Here is a 23182-nt window from a genome sequence, read left to right on the forward strand (position 1 = left end):
ATAAATTTGGTCCCTCACATATTACAATTATTACATAAATAAATCTATACATGTAATAACCGAGGTCAGGTTAAAAAACAGCTCCTTCAATATAATCACTTGAAAGATTTCAAAACATCTTGTTGTGTATTACTTTTGTGTTTAATACAAAAAGATTTTCAGTTACTTTAAAAATAATTTATTACTGCAAAAAAAAAAGGCTTCCATCACTGCACAAGCGCAATGGGGCAGTATTTGGAAACAAATCCTCATACATGATGAGCAGTCAGTCCAGCTGTCCATCATTAGAATAGCTTCAAAACATAATTATGTTCATTAGTCTCCAAGGGAAGCAGCATGTTTGAGAGTTTTCTTCACACTGATGCAAGGTACCCAGCTGTAGCTCGCTACCTTGTTGGGGTTTCCTTTCAACTGGCAATGTGATAGTTCCGGGAAGCACCAGGAACTCAAGCCTTCGGCTTCCTGGAGAAAGACAGACCACCAACTGAAAACATAGTTGTAGAAATTTCAAACAGACAGCAGTCAATCTAATCACTTTCGTTTAAATTTCTCTCATGTTAGAAACCTTATTTCCAGGGGTAAGTTTTTCACCCTGGTGAGAAACAAAGATGACAAAGAATTTTAAATATATATATTTTGAGCCACTTCACTGATTTACCTTCTATTTGTTTTGTTTTTAAAAATGTACGTTTGCTGACTGTCGTTCTGGATTGTCTGTTGCATTAATCCTCAAGATTTTTAATTGGAGGTTGATCTACCCACTTTTCCAAAGTTCGACTGATAGACTGCCTATTTCTTCAGTTGTCCTTGGTCACAGTTTTATTATAGGGGATTTGAGCCTACCAGATCCATGAGTGGCACAAGATTTACAGGAAACTTTCGTTTAACCGGAGGTTAAAAGTCCGGAAAGCTCTATCTACCGGCAAAATTCAGGAGCCGTTTTCTATAAGTTTTTTTTTACTTCTCGTTGCTTTTTTTTCCCCCCCAGTCAGGCTCTGCAAGGTCTGTAGCTAAGCAACAGCTTCAGCTAGACACGCTTGCAGCTGCAGCCGACCATTTTGAAGCTGTTGCTAAGCAACGGGGTTTGTTGATTCACACGGAGCTGAAAAGCTCTGTATGTTTTAACATTAGCACTGGTTTATACTTCAGTTTTGATCTAACGGCACCAGCTCGGTCCCGTCAGTGCCGGATACCAGAAAGTTTCCTGCACATAATGAAGCGTGATAGAAAAAAAACCTCACTGAATGCAAGCACGTGCTTCAGGCGTCACACTTTTCAAATACGTAAATTTTGAGTCATGTTTGCACCCATTTCATATGGTTCTAGACTGAGTCCCAGGTTTGGATTTACATCCTTGGGCAAAATTCGAGTGTTTTCTACTCATCTCTTATTTGCCCTTTGTTTTTAGGCCAATGGACCCAGCATAAATGTTTCCGGATCTGCCGAATGCTTTCACTGTGCAGAAGGCTCTTCAGCCAATGTCAACTATGGAGGGTTCGTTCCCACAGTGGCTCAGTATGCTCAAAAGGTTCAAATATCAATCCTCACACTAGAAATCTAAATTCACAGCCCACATTCTTCAAAAAGCTGGAAGGATGTCTCAAAAATCATCAGCACTCTAAATAATGAAGACATGGTGTGTGGTAGTGATCACTCCCACCAACTCAGAGAAAAGAACGTTTACCACTAATACGATAGCAAAATACTGCGGATGCTGGAAATCCGAAATAACAACAGAAAACGCTGGAAAAACTCAGCAGGCCAGGCAACATCCGTGGAGAGAGAAATAGAGTTAATGTTTCAGGTCGAAACCCTTCTTCAGAACTGAGGGAAAAAAAGGCAGGAAATGAAACAGATTAAAAGGCCAGTTTGGGGGGCTGGGAAATGGGGGAGGGGATGAAAGAACAAAAACAACCACTAAACTGTTTTTATCTGCTGGCTGCATTCAGGTTTCTTGCCTCACTCGCCAACTCTTGCTATGGCTTTCGTTTTTCTCAGCATGTAATCCTCAACTTCTCAGTCAATCTCCCCTCCCCCCCCGCCCCCCAACGAGGCACTTAACTATTTAATCCCCCGTCACTGAGACTCCTTTAATCCCTAACCCCACACACTGAGGCACATTTCAGTTCTGAAAATCCCACCAGCCTCAATCCACAAAGGTTATTTGCTACCCAGCAAGGCTGGTGGGGCTTCCAGCTGGTGACTTCATCCTAGTCGTCTCACCTCCTGCCGTTACTTCAGGTTGAAAGGGAGCAGAAGCAGGAACCCCACCCCGGCTCACAAGAAACCGTTACTCTAATTAAACCGAGCAGAGGCCCGGCATAAACCGGTCCTATGGCAGAATTTACCTCTAGCCAGCACCATCATGCCCCAAAAACATTGCAGGTGTCAGGGCCACTGCAGAGAGCAAACAACTCATGAAAATATAACTTACAACAATGTCACAAGAACAACTTTTACACAAGCCACATTGTAAAGTGTCAATTTTAAACCATTTTGGTCCAAAGATCTGTAACGTGTGTTCAGCACAACATTTCCCAGTTTTTCGGTAATAAAATTCTGCAAGGCTCTGACATCATAATCAATGCTATATGGAGTTGCTAATGTTGTAAAAGGCTGCAGTTCCTCCCACATTATCAGGGAATTCTTGTTAAGTGAGTAGATCTTTCTGGGAGGATATCAATGTCCCTCGCTGATGATCTTTGTTCAGGGACTGGTTCATAACTTAACCTTAAGGTTAGTACTTCGGGAATCTGTACTCACATTGTGAACTGGTCACACAAAAAAGACAATTCACCAGTGCCAGAGCAATTTGCTCACACACACACACGTCAATAGAAATACAATGATGACATGCTAAAGGCATCATAATGACTCACAGAAGCAACACTTCAAAACAATGACTGATTAAAGAGTACAGAGCACACGTCAACCCAAGCACCCCAGCCACCCGCCCCTTCAACCACTGTCTGCCCCACCTGTGACAGAGACTGCAGGTCCCGCATTGGACTCATCAGTCACCTGAGAACTTATTTTTAGTGTAGAAGCAAGTCATCCTCGGTTCCGAGGGACTGCCTGAGAAACACATTGCATAACAAACACTGACTGCACTTCAAAACAATTCAACAGTTGTGCAGCACTTTGCGACCAGAGAGTCATGATAACAAATTTATAAAATGTAAACTCCTTTCTGAAGACAGAAAATAAACTTTGAAATTGTGCGAATACTAAATGGTCACAAGAACCCCGAGCAGGTCAGATGTTACATTTACATATTGTACAGGAACTCGAGACTTTCAGCATTGCACCTTGATTTTTTTTCAAAAATTGATGCATAGCTGAAATCATAAAATCTTAATGGGCTCTTTTTCTCTCATTTTTCTTGCGTTCTTAGATGTATTTAAACTAAATGAGAAATACGGTGTGCTCCTAAATGTACTCGAGTCAGAGGGGATGGGCAGGTGGGTGAATAAATAGAAATTAGGAAAGTTTTTTTAAAAAATGGGTTATTTTCCTGAACGCAGAAAAAGTTGCTCGTGGGTTTTGCAACAATTTGCTTTCTCACTATACAATTGAGAAATCTCTCAAACTACTAAAATAAAATCAGTTCAAAAAGGCAGAGCTAATAAACTGAGCCAAATGCAAAATTTTATTGAAAAATATCACAAATCTTTAAGCTTCCATAAGCAAAATAGTTCCAACTTTCCCTTCTAGCACAGTAAGGCACAAACAGCAGATAATGGAATAGCTGCTTCAACTCCATTAAGATCCCAACAATTTAATCATTTCCATTTCAAATCAATTACACAAGATGCTGCTGCAACCAAAATCAATTGAACGGATGCACGACTGTTCCACTTACCAGGTACGGCTATTTACTGTGTATTTGTAGAGGTCATCCACCAAGCCATACTTATTGCTTGTAAATGCTTTGTACCCTCCGTGCACATAAATCGATTTTGTCATTGCATTGTAAACGCTGCTGTGTCCATATCCGCCCTGGACTATAGCACCTTTGGGCTCCGTCGCTAACCACGTGTTGGTCTCTGGACAAGAAATGAAACTAGTTTAAAAGTCCATCAAGATCAGCACATAATATTTTCCGGTGTTTTCTATCCACAAAAAACATCATTTTTAAACCTTACCATACAAAACAGAAAAGTTTAATGTTTACTGCAACTAGTGTTTTAAGAGTTAATCCTTTCCAATAACTATCAACAGTTCACCATACCATCAGTTCACCCCAGCATTACCACAAAAAGTCTCAAGCTAAGCTATACTAGAATTGTCTACTGTATGGTATGGCAGCTGTAGCTACTATGACCGGAATGCCCTGCAGCGGGTAGTCAAAACTGCCCAACGCATTACCGGCACCCGGCTACCGACCATAGAGCACATATACCAGAAACGCTGTTTACGGAGGTCACGGTCCATCATCAAAGACCCTACCCACCCCAGCCACAGTCTGTTCGCCCTCCTGCCATCTGGGAGACGCTACAGATGCATTCGCACCCGTACGACCAGATTTAGGAACAGCTTCTTTCCCAGGGCTGTCATCCTACTGAACTCCACAAATAAACTCTAAAGCCTGCACATCTGCCAATGCACTTTATTATGGTTATGTTTATGTTACTGTATTACAAGCCAAATGTATGTTGAATGTTTAAATGTCTTAATCTAAATGTACACTCTCGGGAGCTGCAGGCCTACATTTCGTTGTACTGCACTTGTGCACTAACAATGACAATAAAAGTTGATTTGATTTGATTTTGATTTACTCACAAAGCAATATAAATACAGATTCCCCTTTGCTCTCCCTCTTCAGTACTAATAAGAAAGTGTTGCAAATTCCAAATCATTAAAACAAAAAAGTGCTTTGTCTCATTTCCTCTTCAAATTTTAGTCTGTTTTCTTGTGTTGCAATTTGGTCAATTTAATTCAGCATTGCAATCAATTAATTGCAGTCAGATATCAGCCACTAGCTTAAAATTAAGCAAGACATTTAAACCATGTACAATAGTTATATTTCTCAGATAAAATTATAATGCATCCCTCTGCGAATTCACACAATTGTCCAAGAGGAAATCAAACCCATGAGTGTATGTGTTCTCCAAAAGCCTAAATTAAGTGCAAGCAAAGAAGACTAAATTGTATTATTTCATTAACAAATTACCAAAGCATACCAAAAAAAATGGTAACAACTTTATTGTTAATGCAATTAAAAACATTCTGCATTATGAAGAAAAAAAATAAAGCATTATCCATTGGTTCAATTATTGAGAAGGAAGTTTATTTGCATAATTATTCACAGGTTCAAGTTCAGACTTGGGCAGGTGCAGGGAGCACAATAGTTGTAGAAGTGGACAATTAACTTTTAAAAGGGATGGGGCACAATTGAAGGAGAGTGGGGGAGCAATTCAACTCATGGTCGCTTACTTTGTGCCTAAAAAAAGGCAGCGAGCAGCTGAAAAATCAGGAGATGGGGGCATCCCAGTCGCCGCTCTGAAACTCGAGGCTCGACTGATGCAAGAGTCAGGCAGGTCTGTACATGTGTGAGCAGCCCAGCTACCTGAAACAGGTGCAAGGCTGCTTAAAACGTGCATCGTCGGCTGTAGGGGCCCCGACTTCAAAGTTCAGGTACAAATGCGCTCCATCCAGCTGTGCCAGGCGTTGAGCAACCTAACCAGCAGTCCTTAAAGAGGGAGGCCATTCAGAAAATGGACCAAGAAATTGCGTGTTTTTATCTTTTGTGGGGCCAGCAGAAGCAAGAGTGGACCTCCAAGGCGTCATTCCCCTGCCCAACCAAAAAAAAAAATCTGGTTCACTGCCAGCCCATTCCAGGCCCATCCCTGGATTCGCCTCCCCCCACATTCCACCTGCAGGTTTATATCTTTGGTTGTTTGTGTTCCTGTCTCTTGAAGTATGCTGGATCATATACTGATAGCTGTGTACCAGACTTTAAAAGTTGATAATACTGGGTCACAGCGAGTGAGCAAAAAATTAATTTGATCATCTTGAAAAGACTAATCAATTCCCAGATGATACATTTCAGACTAGCTCATTTGCACAGCCTGTTCTTAGAATTTCAACCATGAAAAATAGACATTCAAAGAAATTGGAAATTACACATTAGATCCATGAGGAAAGGGTAATTTAAAAATGTTGAATCAAAGACAAATTTAAATAATGTTACCCTGCAACATTGATTTACTGTAGTAAATCTTGTATAGCAAACCTCCTTTGGGGAATTGATAAATAAAATAAACAGCAGCACTCACTAGGATGCTCTTGATTTAGATTTTCAGAAATCTTTTGACAAAGTTCCACACAAAAGGCTTCTAGTTAAACTAAAAGCCACAGCATGATACATTTTATGAACAGAAAGTCAAGTTTAGACACTGTTGGAATGCTTGATAAGGTTTCCTGTCCTCATTCAGTTTCTCATTCTTCTTTAAATCATCTAAATTAATCCTTGAAGAACATAATAGACTTTTAGCAAAATTAAAGCCCATAGGATTAAAGGGACAGTGGCAACATGGATACAAAATTGGCTAAGGGACAGAAAGCAAAGAGTAGTGGGGAATGGTTATTTTTCAGACCGGGTGAAAAGTATACAGAGGTGTTCCTCAGGTACAGCATTAGGATTTCTGTTCTTTTTGTTAATGACCTGGACTTGGGTATAAAGAGCATAATTTCAAAGTTTGCAGATGACACGAAACTCGGAAATGTATCAAACAGACTGGTGAAATGGGCAGACACATGACAGGTGGCAGATAAAATTTAAAATCGAGAGCAGTGTGAAGTGATACATTTTGGCAGGAAGAATGAGGAGAATTTGTACAATTTTAAAGTGGGTATATGTACACAAATCTTTGAAGGTGACAGGACAAGTTGAGAAGGCGGTTAATAAAGCATATATGAGATCCTTGGCTTTATTACTAGGGGCATAGAGTACAAAAGCTAAACTTTACAGAACACTGGTTAGGCCTCAGCAGCCGCTGGCCCCAAAGAAAGCTGCCCACAAAGATCTCGCGATCTGTGTGGCAAGTAGTTTGGCTTTTTCGACGTGCAGTTGAGATCAGTGCAGTTTAGTGGGAATTCCATAGCTGCTGCGAGGTCAACAAGTTATCCAAGCAGCCAATCACAATGTAGAATTCTCACGGACAGGGAACCAGGAAGTGAAGAAGCTGCTTTTATTCTGACTTTTTAAAAATGTTAGAAAGCAAAACAAAGATTGGGGCGCTCACATGGGGAAAAGGTAAACCTGAAATAAATATGAACAAACTTTCAAAAAAATAATAAAAATGTTTTAAAGTTTTTAAAAAATTGTAATTTATCATTGTGGAGAAATTTGACACGCCACAAATTTAAAATTGGTTTTTCAGGGTCATAACATTTGTTTAGCAGTCAATATGCTGTTAAAACCCCAGTTACACCTAATCCAACAAGGTCTAACTTTTAATGGTGCATTTAACAGCAATATTACTGCGGAAAAAACCCAAGTCTTCGTCAGTTTCACTAATTGCCGGCTACGAGGGGGATCCACAGCGCAGCCAGTGTTGGAGCAGTGAATGACTGACTGCAACTTCAGGATTTTCCATTAGGATGCGCATGCCATAAATCCTGAAGTTGCGGTCAGTTTCAAAGGGGTAACAACAGCGAATGCTGTTCGTTCTCAGTTACTACCCACTGCAAATTCCGGGCCAGTGTGTTCAATTCTGGGCACCACACTGTAGGAAGGATGTCAAGGCCTTAGAGAGGGTGCATAACAGATTTACTAGAATGGTACCAGTGATGAGGGACTTCAGTTATGTGGAGAGGCTGAAGAAGCTGGGTTGTTGTCCTTAGAGAACTTTGCTGCCTGAGTCCTAACTAGCACCAAGTCCCATTCACCCATCACCCCTGTGCTCGCTGACCTACATTGGCTCCTGGTTAAGCAACGCCTCCATTTTAAAATTCTCATCCTAGGTTTCAAGTCCCTCCAAAACCTCACCAGTCCCCATCTCTAATCTATTCCAGCCCTACAACCCTCCAAGATATCTGCTCTCCTCTAATTCTAGCCTCTTGAGCATCTGTTTTAATTGCGCCACCATTGGCAGCCATGCATTCAGCTGCCAAGGCCCTAAACTTCCCCACCTCTCTACCAATGTGCCCTGTAATTTATTTTTTTCTTGAGTGCGTGGCCCCTTTAAGGGGCTGCAGGGCCCATTCAAACTTCCGCGCATGCACGTTTTTTTCCATCGAGAAACCGGCAAGCGGCCTGTGCAGGAGCTTTAGACAGCTGCACGAGAACATTGCTCGCTACCTCTTTCCTCCTTTAAGACGCTCCTTAAAACCCACCTCTTTGATCTGCCCTAATATTTCCTTACATGGCTCGGTGTCAAATTTTGTTTGCCAACGCTCCTGTGAAGCGCCTTGGGGCGTTTTACTACGTTAAAGGCGCTATATAAATACACATTGTTGTTGTAGAGCAGAGAAGATTTGACAGGAGTGTTCAAAATCATGAAAGGTTTGAATAGAGTAAATAAGGAGAAACTGTTTCCAGTGGTAGCAGGGTCAGTAACCAGAGGACACAAATACAACACAATTGACAAAAGAACCAGAGGCGACAAGAGGAAACATTATTTTTTAAAACACAACAAGTTGTTGTGATCTGGAATGCACTGCCTGAAAGGGCAGTGGAAGCAGATTCAATAGTAACTTTCAAAAGGGAATTGGATAAATACTTGAAGGAAATATTTGCAGGGCTCTGGGAAAAGAGTGGGGGAGTGGAACTAAAGTTCTATCGAAGAGCTGGCACAGATACGATGGGCCAAATGGCCTCCTTCTGTAATGTATCATTACTGGCATTCCAAACCGTCGCCTTACTCACTTTCACTTGCAATCTACATCTCCTAAACTACAACAAAAATTGGTTTCTGTTAATATGCAAAATCAATGTAAAATGTCAAGATCCAGACAACCTCCATAGCAGCCAAGAAATTGTAATCAAGATTAATACTTTGCTCCATATTTTGTAACTTTTTATATATATATCTTACTTATTCATATCCCCAATACAGAAATTGCTGATCTTGACTGGATTATTTATAAGGGCTTCTAGTAAATCAAAAAGTTAACAGCTTTACAAAAACAAAGGTTAACTTTACCCACTGAATAGATAATGCAATTATATGTCATCATGTAATCTACTGCAGCTCATCCCTTTTGCACTCAAATATCGAGTACAAGTAGAAGAGTTGATCTACGGAACAATTTCAGCCATCCCAGAACCAGCTGTTCCGTCCATGGGGCGCTAAAAGCACAAATAGGGGAAGGAAAAGCTGACTCTCCACTCCAAACGCAGATTGTTGGCAACTATTCGAATGTAAAGGCGATGAGCTAGGAGAAAAGATTGGAACAGCTTAAGCTTTACTGTCTATAAAGAAAGCAGCTGGGGGAGAAAGAGAAGGAACTTCATCAAAGTTTATAAGATAGTACGCAGTAAACCCAGATAGTAGAACCAGCAAGTATAAATGGAAATTAGTGAAATCAAATTTAAAACAGATATCAAGAGGAGTGGCTTTGTTTTGTTCGTTTAACTCTGTTGGTAGCACACTCACCTCCATTTCAGAAAGCTGTGGTTTTGAGTCCCACATAAGAACTTGGTGCATAATCTAAGCTACAATACTGAAAGGCTGCTGCATTGTTGGATATGCTATCCCTCAGGCCCAACATAGACTCATAGAATGGTTACAGCACAGAAGGCGGCCACTCGACCCATCGAGCCCATGCCGGCTCTCTGCAAGAGCACTTCAGCTAGTCCCACTGCCCCTCCCTTTCCCCGTAGCCCTGCAAATCTTTTTCTTTCAGGTACTTATCCAATTCCCTTTAGAAAGCCACGATTGAATCTGCCTCCACCACCCTTTCAGACAGTGCATTCCAGATCCTAACCACTCGCTGTGTAAAAATGTTTTTCCTCATGTCGCCTTTGGTTCTTTTGTCAATCACCTTAAATCTGTGTCCTCTGGTTCGCGACCCTTCCGCCAATGGGAACAGTTTCTCTCTATCTACTCTGTCTAGACCCCTCATGATTTTGAGCACCTCTATCAAATCTTCTCAACCTTCTCTGCTCTAAGGAGAACAACCCAGCTTCTCTAGTCTACCCACATAACTGAAGTCCCTCAGCCCTGGAATCATTCTCGTAAATCTTTTCTGCACCCTCTCTAAGGCCTTCACGTCCTTCCTAAAGTGTGGTGCCCAGAATTGGACACAATACTCCAGTTGAGGCCAAACTAGCGTTTTATAAAGGTTCATCATAACATCCATAACACTAAATTAAGAACTTGCCTTCATGTGCAGGTGAACACTGAATGAATGACATAACACTATTCAAAGAAAAGCAAGGAGTTCTCCAAGTGTCTTGACCAACATTTAAATACAGCAAAAAAAAAACTCAGATTAACCAATCATTCATCACATTACAATTTGTAGATGCACTGCTGGCAGAGAATGGCTCTTGCATTTGCCTAATATACAGTCAATGCATTTACTCCAAATGTAATTCATTGATTCAAATGATTTGAGATGCTCCATGTGATACAGTGCTATATAAATTTAAGTATTTATTTCTTTAGAGTAATAAATGTTTGGAGTAGTCTGCCAGGCAGATTAGAAGAGACAAAAATGTTGACTTGATTCAAAATAATGTTAGATGCTGTGATGGGAGAGAGTTACATTACTTAAAAGATGAACCTTGATGAGTCAAATAGCCTTTGCTCATCCCTGACCAGATATTTTATATGATATTGCACAACTAGCTGCAGAACCTGACTCAATTGGAATTCAAACAGATAACAGTTCAGTTAGTTGAAACCATTCCTTCCTGTGTGTGTCAAACATCAGTTTCCAGAAACTTTATGACTGAACGCAGAGGTGTAACTATTTTCTAATATGTACTTTATAACGCAAATTATCCGACCTTTGTATTCTACAGTTTAAGTTGACCCCACTTCACCTAAAGTTTACTTTACATTTTCAACAAAACCATTAAAGGGTTTTTACCAAAGTCTAAACTGAAATGCAGCTATTAAAAACACTCTCCGATAGCTGTTTTATAATTGATTTAAGCTATGATGTTCCATAAAATAAGTGTATTGGTGAAAGCTGAAGAAGCCTACTCAGGAAACAAACTATTTGCTGTCGTGACTTTGATAAATCAAATCAAATCAACTTTTATTGTCATTGTTAGTGCACAAGTGCAGTACAACGAAATGTAGGCTTGCGGCTCCCGAGAGTGTACAATTTGGATTAGGACACTTAAACATTTCAACATACATTTGTACATATATATTAGCATAAATATGACCATAATAAAGTGCATCGGCAGATGTGCAGGCTTTAGTGTTTATTTGTGGAGTTCAGTAGGATGACAGCCCTGGGAAAGAAGCTGTTCCTAAATCTGGTCGTACGGGTGCGAATGCATCTGTAGCGTCTTCCAGATGGTAGGAGGGCGAACAGACTGTGGCTGGGGTGGGTAGGGTCTTTGATGATGGACCGTGCCCTCCGTAGGCAGCGTTTCTGATATATATGTTCTATGGTCGGTAGCCGGGTGCCGGTGATGCGTTGGGCAGTTTTGACTACCCGCTGCAGGGCTTTCCGGTCATGGGAGCTACAGCTGCCGTACCATACCGTGATACAGTTTGTCAGGATGCTCTCTATAGTGCAGCGGTAGAAGTTAGAGAGGATCGGGGGTGACAGATTACATCCCTTCAGCCTCCTCAAGAAATATAGGCGCTGCTGGGCCTTCTTCACCAGAGAGGAGGTGTTGAGGGACCAGGAGAGGTCTTCCGTGATGTGGACTCCGAGGAATTTAAAGCTGGCCACCCTTTCCACCTCCGCCCCATTGATGTGGATGGGGGTGTGACTTCCGCCTTTGGACTTCCTGAAGTCCACGATTATTTCCTTTGTTTTCTTGGTGTTAAGGGCCAGGTTGTTGTTGGTGCACCACTTCACGAGATGCTGGACCTCCTCCCTGCAGTTATACTACATATTTTGCGCCAGTGTAAAGCAGTATTGTACTGACATAGAATGCGTGGCATAACTAGAGAGTAAAATCATTCAAATTGCCTTCAAAAAAGTATTCGCAGCTCAGGCTACTTCACCGTTATACCTACTGCAGTATATCTGCAAAGCAAACTTTGAACAGTTGAAATGGTATTTTGAAAAGATTTTAACGTTAGTACGCAGCTCACACAGCTGTTTGCCCTCAGTGTATTGCACAGCTGACAGTTTGGCTTGGGTCCTCTGCTCTATGATTATATCTGTAATATAACACCAACCTTAGACTATTGCCAACAGTAATAGGCTTAGCTATATCCATACACTCCACGCAGCGCCACATTATTCCATAACTTGCATCTGCAGCTCACACATTTTCAAACGCCCTTGTGCTATCTGGAATTATACTGTACCTGATAAGTTCTCTCTCCATTCAAGTACATGGATATAGAAAATATCTATTTGGGGAACTCAAGCATAACTGCTAGCACAAGGCTCTCGATGTTAAGTAATACTAAAACTAAAAGGGTTCTTGATGTTTTTTTTCCCACATTGTTATTTGGTAGCAGCTCTCCTCTTCGTGGTGAGCTTTAATTGCAGGGCTCATGTGCAGAGCTCAGCAAATGTAACTTTCATTTAGATGAATATGCTTCAATGATATCTAACATGGGACTCTTTATGTACTTAGTAGCGAAGGATTTCCTGTTTTGATTTTTTTTTTTTAAATAACAGGATAGATCTAAGGCAATTTTTAATTTTTTTTTTTTTTTTTTTAAAAAAGACATCGTCTATTAGTAGCTTTGCACCCAGTGATTATGTTAAGAATTTTTTCTCACTCAGCTTATAAAATGATCAAACTACAGGGAATTTGATGTCCAGATGGATGGGAGTATCTCTGAGCCAGATGTGAAGAAAGCAAACCTGCTTCCCTTCTGCTGCCCAGAATTACAGAGGGGTCTTTTATCTAGTGTTTGCTCTAAAAGGAACTAGTTCAAAATAATTAAAGGCATTGGCCGAGAACCTTCTTTCAGGCGGTGGAACAAAACAGGCGGTATTGGATCGGCCAATATGCGCAGCGCGCCTGACCAGCCACCGCCCAAGACGAATTTCTAGGCCATTAACTCTAAACTGCTAAAAGTTTCTCATTTACCATATTGTGTAATATCTTTCCATTAGAAGGTTTTGCTTCATTTTCAAAACCTACACGACTGGTCTGATGAACTGATTTCACAATACATTTCGGGCATTCAAAACACACGTACAAATTACTTACTTATATTGTATTCCTGAACACTGTTTATGTAACCATAAAGTGCCGAATATCCAAAAATGATGATCATGATGACATCTCCACTATCCATTTCAATGGTATGTGCAGAATGTCCTTCCACATCATACTGTTGACCATGGGCTAGAACCATTGGCGTTTTTTTAGTCCATGATAGAGTGGGGATGTTGAAGATCCATAGTTCATTTGTAATATTTCCATTGTCAGTATCAATTTTTCCTCCATACATGTAAATATCATCCTGGAAAGGAAGAAATGTCACTAAATAAAATGAATTAAAGGGAACATCAATGACTCTTGTTTATGTGCATCACATTGCATTTAAAAAAAAAAGTTAAAGCTTTCTTTCTAATCATTGCATTGAACTTCCACCTTAACCTCCATTTGCAATACCCAATCAATTCAATAAGGTTTAAACACTGAACCAAATTAAACAGCAGAGTTCAAGGAATACATCTTAGTTCACAGACAGAAGTTGTTAACTTGAAGAAAATAAGATCAATCAGTATTCAGTTATATCAAAGAGTCACTTTATTACATAGTTCAAAACTTATTGATTCACGCCAATGGTAAATATTCTGTAGCTTATCATTTGCCTAAAATTAAGTGAATATAAAAAAATATTTATGGGCATGTTTAAACGGCAACATGCACGATCACCACTCAGACTAGAAATTTATTTTTTGGGCCCCGGTTGCTCGCTGGTCCCAAATGGGGGCATTTCCTGCCACATTGACGAAGAATTCATTGTGAAGAATTACAGATGCAAACCCACATCCTTTTTTTTTTGACGCACTTCTTTGGATCTCCAACATGTCGCAGTACAGCGATGCTTATGCAGCCCTTACAAAAAACTAACTATGACCCAATACTATAGGTTTTATAGCAGGTATGGTATGCAAATCATGGTAATTGGGAAAGTTTGATGGTAAGATAACTTATTTAACCAGTTCCTAATAGTGATATTCAGGTAGCTATGATAAAACCTTGCTTTGTACCAAATCTCACTTGATATTTAATTTTAATAAAGCAACATTTTAAATAGTTTACATTATTGTCACAGTAGACACGGCACTGGAGTGTCTAGGCTGACACTCTAGTACAGTACTGAGGCAGCATTGCACTCTCAGAGGTGCCGTCTTTTGGAGGAGACGTTAAACCAAGGCTCTGTCTGCTCTCTCGGGTGGACATAAAGGATCCTATGGCACAATTTCGAAGAGGAGCAGGGGAGTTATCCTTAGTGTCCTAGCCAATATTTATCCCTCAATCAACATCACTAAAAACAGATTATCTGATCACTTATCACACTGCTGTTTGTAGGAGCTTGCTGTGCGCAAATTGGCTGCTGCATTTCCTACATTACAACAGTGACGACACTTCTACGACACTTCTACTTCATTGGCTGTAAAGCGCTTTGGGATGCCCGCTGGTCGCAAAAGGCGCTATATAAATGCAAGTCTTTCTTCCTTTTTATTTTATGCTACCACTGTATCACCATTATGCTGCAGTCAAATAATTCAAAAACACATGATAGCTAACAGGACAAACTGAGTCTTTAGGTAATATTTTAAAACCACATGGTTATTTATTTTGTACAGCTCTGAAAATAATTAGTAGAAAACTTTCTTTAATTCTAGAGGGATTTTATATACAGAATTCCATCTGCAGCAGTCCAAGAAGGTGGCCCAACACCACCTCAGCAGGACAACTGGGGATGAGCAATGAACCAGTGTCACCCACATCCTGAGAACAAATAAAAGATGATTACAAGAATAAAATCACAGATTGTAGCTGGTAATTGCACATGGTCAACTCGTTGCCCAAAACATTTTTTGCTTACAGATCCAGTACAGGACTTCTTCTAACTTTTATGCTGAATAGTTAACTCCTCTTTTCTTTCCTTGTCAATTGGATTCTTAACCAGAAGAGCAACTAGCAAGCTTGAAGCTCACCAATTCAACCAAGCAAGGCAGCCACCTGTTAGTGAGTCATGTCTAAAATATTATACTACAGATAATCTGCTGTACCAATACAGAGATTACATCTGTGCCATTTGTTGTTTTTTTTTTTTTGTTTTGTTTTTTTAAAACTAGATGATCTCCTGTGTTCGATAGCAAAATACTGCAGATGCTGGAAATCCGAAATAACAACAGAAAAAGCTGGAAAAACTCAGCAGGCCAGGCAACATCCGTGGAGAGAAAATAGAGTCAACGTTTCGGGTCTAACCCTTTTTCAAAACTCTTATTTTCAATAACCTTTGTTATTGCTCACAGTAAGTCAAATAATTGTATTTGTAATTATACATGTAAATATTATACATAAATGGTAACATTTCAATTAATTAGAACATTAGTTATATTACTATTACAGAAATTCATAACCTTGGATGAAATAGTTCTATTGAACATGTAATTATGTATATTACCGTTTTACAGCAGATTATATTTGCTAGTATTTTGCAACGTTTCATGCCTGACCCCACATCATAAAGTTACACACCAACGATTTAAAAGATAATATATTGCAGCCAAAGAACAAAGTGTAAACAACAAAAATAATCCCACCATAAAAGTAAAGGTTTTTCATGTACGATCAGGAGCCATTTCCTATTATAATGTAAGCTAAAGAACTAGTATTATTTATTACGATCGTCAATTACCCATTTTACTTCAAATGTATAATCTATTATGAGGTCACGACTCTCAAACATAAACACAGCTCCATAGGTTTAAATAGGTTTTCATACTGATCATAAATGCCACTCCTGACATATTACGATGCCAGCTCCCCAGGTTTTAAAACCAGTTTTTATATTGCCACTAATTGTTGCTCAAGACGTTTATTCATGTTACCAACCCAAAAGAAAAGCAGCTCTGGAATTCTCTCCCTAAACCTCTCCGCCTCTCTACCTCCATCTCTCCTCCTTTAAGATGCTCCTTTAAACCTACTCTTTGGCAAAGCTTTTGGTCGTTTGTCCTGACGACATCTTCCGTGGCTCGGTGCCAAAAATGTTTTTATTGATATCGCTCTTGTGAAGCGCCTTGGGACGTTTTGCTACATTAAAGGTGCTATATAAATGTAAGTTGTTGTTGGTGCATAAGTGTTGTTCCATCACAAATCAAATAGCTAACAGAAAACAACATTGCACTCTAGTGACAAAATAGAACATAAAGCAATTATCAAGATGCCAACATCTATTAACACATTCCTTACATTCACTTTCCTAATTGCTAAATTATGACAAGCATTTTATCTTCATTCACATATCACATTTTTCAAAATGTACCAACATGCATTAGTTGTACTATATTTGAGTTGCTTTCAGTGCTATCTGTGGCCATAGAAAGCATGAGCGATTACTTCAATATTATATAAAAGGAGAGTATTGATTTTGTAGATACCTTGGATTATGGTAGCGAGAACTTAATGAAAAATGGACTACATCTAATCAATTTTACATTTGGTGTTCTTTCTGACAAGTTACTCAAACATGAAAACAATTGGAATTAATTTTAAATTATATTTGATTGGGGAGCAATTAAAGTATTCCTAAATCTACCAAAACAAATTAATTAGTCTTGCTGACATAAGAGGGTGAAACAAATAATGCCCAGGTTAAGAAAGGAATACAGGTGTATAATTGCATTAATAAAAGGGGGCAAACAGCTGACATTTCTGTCTTAGTATGAAGAGCATTAGGAATAAATTGGTAGTAAAGCCATACAGAGAGAATCACAGATTATGGGCCAGGAATTGCTAGAAAAATAATGGTGAATTAGCAGCATCGCCATTATAAAAGTGTGCAAAAAATTCGGCAATTTGCAGCAAAGAGATATGCCACGAGATCCGATTCTCCACAAATTGCTGGACGATTTGCACCGCTCCACCTCAACAAAAAAAATTGCATCCTGGCCGTGAGCCTCCCCATTGAAATTGTGCATCATGAAATTGCTGAATTTACGTGTTTAATGTGAATTAATCTTGCCACAGCCATTTAGGGCTGGTAATTCATGTCGCAAGGAACCTGCTAATGGTATGATTTATGGTCCGGACAAGGTCCTGCCATGTTACTCAACCTTGGAGGCAGAAAGGCAACAATAAAACTGTGGCATCTCACCCCCACAGGTACTAAATTGTTCCTATAGGTTTTTTTTTTTTTTTTTACTTCCTTCACCCCCTTTCTCCTCTCCCCCCCCACCCTTCTCTACCGCACTCTCTCCCTCCCTGCCCCCCCTCTCGCTCGATATTAGATAAATGTTCACATACTGTTAGACTATTAACTAAATCAGGCTCATTGCTCATTGTTAAATCTAATATGGCCTGCCGAAGGCATCTGTCCTGAGTTACCTCATCTAAGTCAAGTGGCCCCTTCTGGAAAATTATTACGTGTGAATGTCGAGATATGATAGAATGAGACTTGGGTGAAATACCATCCGCAATCACAATGGCGTGCTGACATTTATCATTCAAGCTTGTGCATTGAAAACAGCCACTTGAGATGCCAGAGGAATCCTATGCCCTAACATAAGTCAGCACCTTCAGAAAGGAAAGGGCGTTGGAAAGAAGAAACAAAAGATTTTGCAGAGGTAAGTGACTGCTTAAGTAATGGAATTCAATATGGACAGATCCATGCTAATGCACAATCAATAAGTAATTCTCAAGCATGAATGAAATGTTAGTTATGTACATTAATTTAGAAAATTATTTTTAAATATTTAACATGTGCAAGAATTTGCATGTTAATATCCAACTTGATGTTCTGGGGTCTATCACTTGCTGTGTGACAGCTCTCAGAATCAGTACAGATAACTGGAAGTAGGCAAACAAGGAGATAAACAAAAAGCAAAGTTAAAAAAAAACTATTCAGGAGAGATTGCGGGGAGAATGGTGGATGAAAGGAGTCTTGAATAAGAGGCTAGGAGAGCAAGATTCCCTTTTGTTCCACTGTTTATACAATTTGATACGGCCACATGTGTGGTAGCAGGATAGACAGGTGACAACCTAAATACAAATGACAATATTAAACTGTATTTTTTTATCTTTTTAAATCAAGCATGATTACATATTCGTATATTTAGATCTAGTGTTGCGTGAAGATCATGCAAACAATATTGTACATAGGTAAATTTAAAAGAATACCAGGGCTCTGCATATGAAAGTCAACATTGGAAAGTAGCAGTCCACAGCTATTCCAACGGAAACTGGAAACAAAGCTGCAATATTACACAGACTCGGAAAAGTAATTTTAATAAATAATACATGCCGTCAATGGTGCGGAGTTGTCAACGTCTAAAGATATATAGGTAAAAAATTAAACCGGTTTCTGGCCATTTCTTTTTAGATCTATATTGATTTGGTTTTATTAATCTTCTATATCCATCTAGCCATGTAACTATCTGCCTGTATGCTTGACTACGCACATGGATCTAACGTTTTTGACGAGCTGCTTGGAGTATAATTATTTTTCCTGAACTCAAATGTGTGAAAGTCACTGACTTTGTGTCAGTAGACAGGATTTATTCCCTCGAAGTGCCAACAAATCAAACGGAAACCAAAATATAATTGCAAGGTAAATTTGAATAATCCTGCAACTAATTATTCTAGAATAAAGACATTAACACTTTCCAGCATGATCGGTCTGGCTCCAGAGCCGGTGTGTATTTCCATCATAGTTGAAATTGCAGTTCTGTTTAACACAGGAACAAAAACACATACCCATTATTCAATTTGGGATTTCTCCTTTTCTTTCCTAATTTATGTCCCAGCCCACCAAAGACTCAAATCTTCAGAATGTCAAATGGGCCATGGTTATTTTCAGCACCACGGACAAAAAAAAAACATTGGGGAGATCTTGCTGCAGGAAGCAATCTACCGATAGTTAGATTTTAAAAATCTTTTGCATGGCAAGTTGCTGAAAATGCGAGCTGATAACGTCGCAGCGAGGGAAACCGGGCATCTGGGGCTTGAGTGAACAGGACATACAACTCTATCTCCAATCAGATTGACGGATTGAGAAATTAACAGCTCAAGGACCGAGAAGGAAGTGTAAATTAGAGAGGGTCAACTCAATGTCAAATCAAGTAGAGAGAAGGGAGGGAAAGAAAGATTGGATTAAGAAAGAGAAACAAAGGAAAAGTAAAAAATATTTAAGTTTAAAATATTTTAAATCTCCAACAACAATTACAACTTGAAGGAATGAGACTCCACACTTGTAATTAACACTTGTCGTTAAGAGTATTTAGACAGGAATGGACAAGACTTAACTTTCTGTGACAAGTGTAGTTTGTATCTACCATGCAAACACAGCAACTTCACGCCATTCAAAGCATTTCAATGGTGAGGCAGATGTTGTTTTGGCGAAGCGAATGGAGGAGCGGCACAAGTCGGACAACTTTTGGATATTTGAGTTTAACAGGACATCTGCCCCTCGCTTGAAGTTGCTGCACCATTTCCATAGGCACCATTAGCCTCACCGTTATTTTGACAGGAAAATCTGGGCCATTATGAAAGTAGGTGAGGCTCGTAAGGGAAATGCTTGGTGTACCAGAGCAGAGAGAAGAGTGGGATAGAGAGTGGGGGAGGGAGCGAGCAGCAGTGGGGTAGACAGGAAGTTAATGCGGTAGAGAGAGGGAAGAAGGAAAGGGGAGGAGAAAGTGGATGAAGGGAGAGAGAGAGAGAAGGGAAATGGGAGAAGCAGGGTGGGTTAGAGGGAAAGTGAGACGGGGCAGGAGAGGGAAAGAAACAATATTTTTTTCCATATTGGAGCTCATCTTTTATTTTATCATTTCTCCTCTCCCCTTCAAAAGACATTGGGATGGTTTTTAACTTCTGGCTACAACAGGCAAGAAATCGGCAAAGTGGTAGCACCGTCCGTCCAAAGCCAGTGTCGTGAGGCCCGAATCATTTTTGGTTTCAGGCCTCATCCGTCTAACTTGGGTTAGCTGGCGAGCATTAAATGAGTGCCAGTGAGCAATTCCCAATATATTTGTTGGGGCGGGGGGGGGGGGGGGGGTTTCCAGGAAATCCAACAGCTGAACCAGAAGTAATCGGGAGGGGTAGGTGCCCAGGAGGGGTAGGTGCCCACCCAAGAGCTGGCAGTGGGCCACAGCATCCATGCTCCTCCTGGACCCAGAAAAATTCTCCAAATTCCCCTTCTCTGAAGCAGCCTGCAGCAGTCTCTTTGCTGACCACTGGGAAGGTCACTCACCGCCTGGTTCAAATGGCAGAGCGTGTATGGCACGAGCTCCGTATATTTGTATCTGCAAACGGGTTATCACACCTGGTATAGGACCCAATTTTGCATATGCAAGTTGACTCCAGCTGGTTTTGGACAGGCGTGTTGTTCAGCAGTTTACAAGCAAACCTGTAAATTGTATCGGGGTGCTCTGGGTGTCCAAGAGTCAGCCTTCCCCCATATTTTCCACTGCTGGCCACTCATTTCTCAGGTGATTAATGGGAGGGCATCAGTAGAAAATTGTCATCGACTCCTTGCGGAGGCAGTTGCCCTCCAATTAGAGAGTCACGTGTGAACCTTGACAGCGAGTTTCAGCAGGTTATTTAACCATAGGGATATCAAAGCTGAGTCCTGTCCTAACCTACATGCATTACCAGCAGAAGTCACTGGATAGCAATCAAGAGAATAAATACTAGCTCATTTTGCTCTCCCTAATCCAGAGCATAAAGGCCAATCCTAGTGGCCCTGCAGAGAGTAGCTAACTCAATGCAGCCTATGGTCCAAACCAGGGTCTTTATTTTCTGCAGGGCAGGCAGGTACTTTCTCTCCCCCCCCACCCCCCAGTTTTCCACCCACTGTCAACTAGTGCTTTGTGCTTTCACTGACAATTCAAGCGTCAACAAGTGCCCAAAAGGATGCTCAATATATGGTTTTGCTGCCCCTTGTGCACTGCTGTATTGAAAAATTGTTAGTTTTTCCTCAGGAAGAGAATGTTGATCCATCCAAAGAGTAAAGGTTACTACCGCATCTCAGTAGCAATCTACCTTCCATCATATATTCCTCTCCAGATTTCATTGGTCACACTCCCAAAGTAGCTGAAAGAGGAAGAGTTGTGATCGAAGGAGAGAAACTGTGACAGCAACAAATGCTGGTATATCACTGCCAAGAATGTACACCTGGGCTGTCAGATTCAAACACAAATTCTTCCTTCAAGCCCCAAGATGAATTCAGTCATTTTTATTCACTACAGCAGTAGCAATCATACCCTAGGTTAAAAAGGAAATCTCGCTAACAATTGCCAGCCTATGTACATATTTGCAATGGCATTACAAAAGATTAAGGGAAAAAGGGATTTATTTTCATTAAAATAAATTTGAGATCTCTGAACTGGAAAGAAAATATGACACTCAAAGTTTAATCAGAAACACTTTGCACTAGCCTCATCATCGGCCCTAGAGGATTACGCCAATACTATCCAATTATTTTTGACAGAACCAAATATAGCAGTCACTTACAACGGTGGGTCATAACATTTTACACTCATTGATAAAGTAGTATTTCCACTCCACATTATTTCTTAATCACGGCATTTTCTAATATTCAATTTAGCATATTTTGACAAAAATCCCATTGTTAAATTTGTATACATAGTGAAAGCCACAGAAAGCACCAACAGATTAAAACTCCACTTGAAATGTTGAAAGAAAAAGTCCAGAAATAGGAAATATCAGAAAACAAGGTCGATTTTGCACAGTAACAACTAACGCATATGATACAAATTCAGCAAAACCCCATTGCAATTTTTCACAATTCCAGAAGCCTAACTGTTCTGGTTTCTAATGAAATATATTAAAAATTTACAAAAAAACAGTAGAGTGGTTCTTAAACAACTGCCCACGAGGCAAAAACTGCTTATTAATTTGCGAGAAGCAAAATTCAGCTACAAATATATTCCCATTATTACTGGTCTATAAACAGACATTCATTATACAGTTGTTTACATAAATACACCTAACAGTTAGGAAGATTAGGTGCATGAATTTCTATGGCTGTTTTGACACTTTTGATTACAAGGACATTAACATTAGCTGCCTAATCATCGCAGGGAATTTTCTTTAAAGGGAGGGAATCAAAATGATTATTTGTAATTAAGAAAAAAGGATTGGAATTGCCTAAAGTTCAGGTTAATAATCCTCTCTTAGAAATGGTCAAAAGCTTTGATTTTTTTTTTTTTAATAACATGAAAAAGTAATACATTTCAATTACTCATCTATTCTGTCGCGATCTAGAATTCATTTTGAATATATTCAAAGATCCATACTGGTCAGGTCTCATTCATGCTGCAGCACAGATCTCCCAGACAGCCAGTGTGGTAGCTTTAAAGCTCAGGTTTTGCCACAGGTTCTTTCAGGAATTGATGCCTGGCCCTTGAAGGAATGCACTAGTTATCATTCCAAGTTGACTAGCCTGCAATTCTATCTATAGTCCCAATGTTCCATTTCGATGCAGCCTTACAAACTTTGATGGCATTCCCAAATTTTCAATTCTGACTTCCTTTCATAGAATGGTTACAGCACAGAAGGCGGCCATTCGGCCCATCGAGCCTGTGCCAGCTCTCTGCAAGAGCACTTCAGCTAATCCCACTGCAGTGCCCTTTCCCCGTAGCCCTGCAAATTTTTATCTTTCAGGTACTTATCCAATTCCCCTTTGAAAGTCACAATTGAATCTGCCTCCACCATCCTTTCAGGCAGTGCTATTGCAGATCCTAACCACTCGTTGCATAAAAAAAGTATTTCCTCGTTTCGCCTTTCTTCTGCCAATCACCTTAAATCTGTCTCTTCTGGATCTCGACCCTTCTGCCAATGGGAATAGTTTCTCTCTATCTACTCTGTCTAGACCCC

The 23182-nt window shown here is 40.0% G+C and overlaps 1 protein-coding gene across 5 annotated transcripts in view; it reads right to left on the minus strand.

Moving 5' to 3' along the window:
• Window positions 1-23182, minus strand: part of atrnl1b (attractin-like 1b) — a 930295-nt gene that overhangs the window by 762713 nt on the left and 144400 nt on the right. For all 5 annotated transcript variants that reach the window (XM_085994422.1, XM_085994421.1, XM_085994423.1 and 2 more), the window contains exons 8-9: window positions 13313-13568; window positions 3863-4046 (exon numbers count right to left, since the gene is read on the minus strand). In XM_085994422.1, coding sequence (XP_085850548.1) covers window positions 3863-4046; window positions 13313-13568 — 440 coding nt within the window. The remainder of the gene's footprint in view (window positions 1-3862; window positions 4047-13312; window positions 13569-23182) is intronic.

The sequence above is a fragment of the Somniosus microcephalus genome, chromosome 8 (assembly GCF_052327205.1).
Source record: "Somniosus microcephalus isolate GS21.2 chromosome 8, FLI_Smic_1.0, whole genome shotgun sequence".
Classification (NCBI taxonomy): Eukaryota; Metazoa; Chordata; class Chondrichthyes; order Squaliformes; family Somniosidae; genus Somniosus; species Somniosus microcephalus.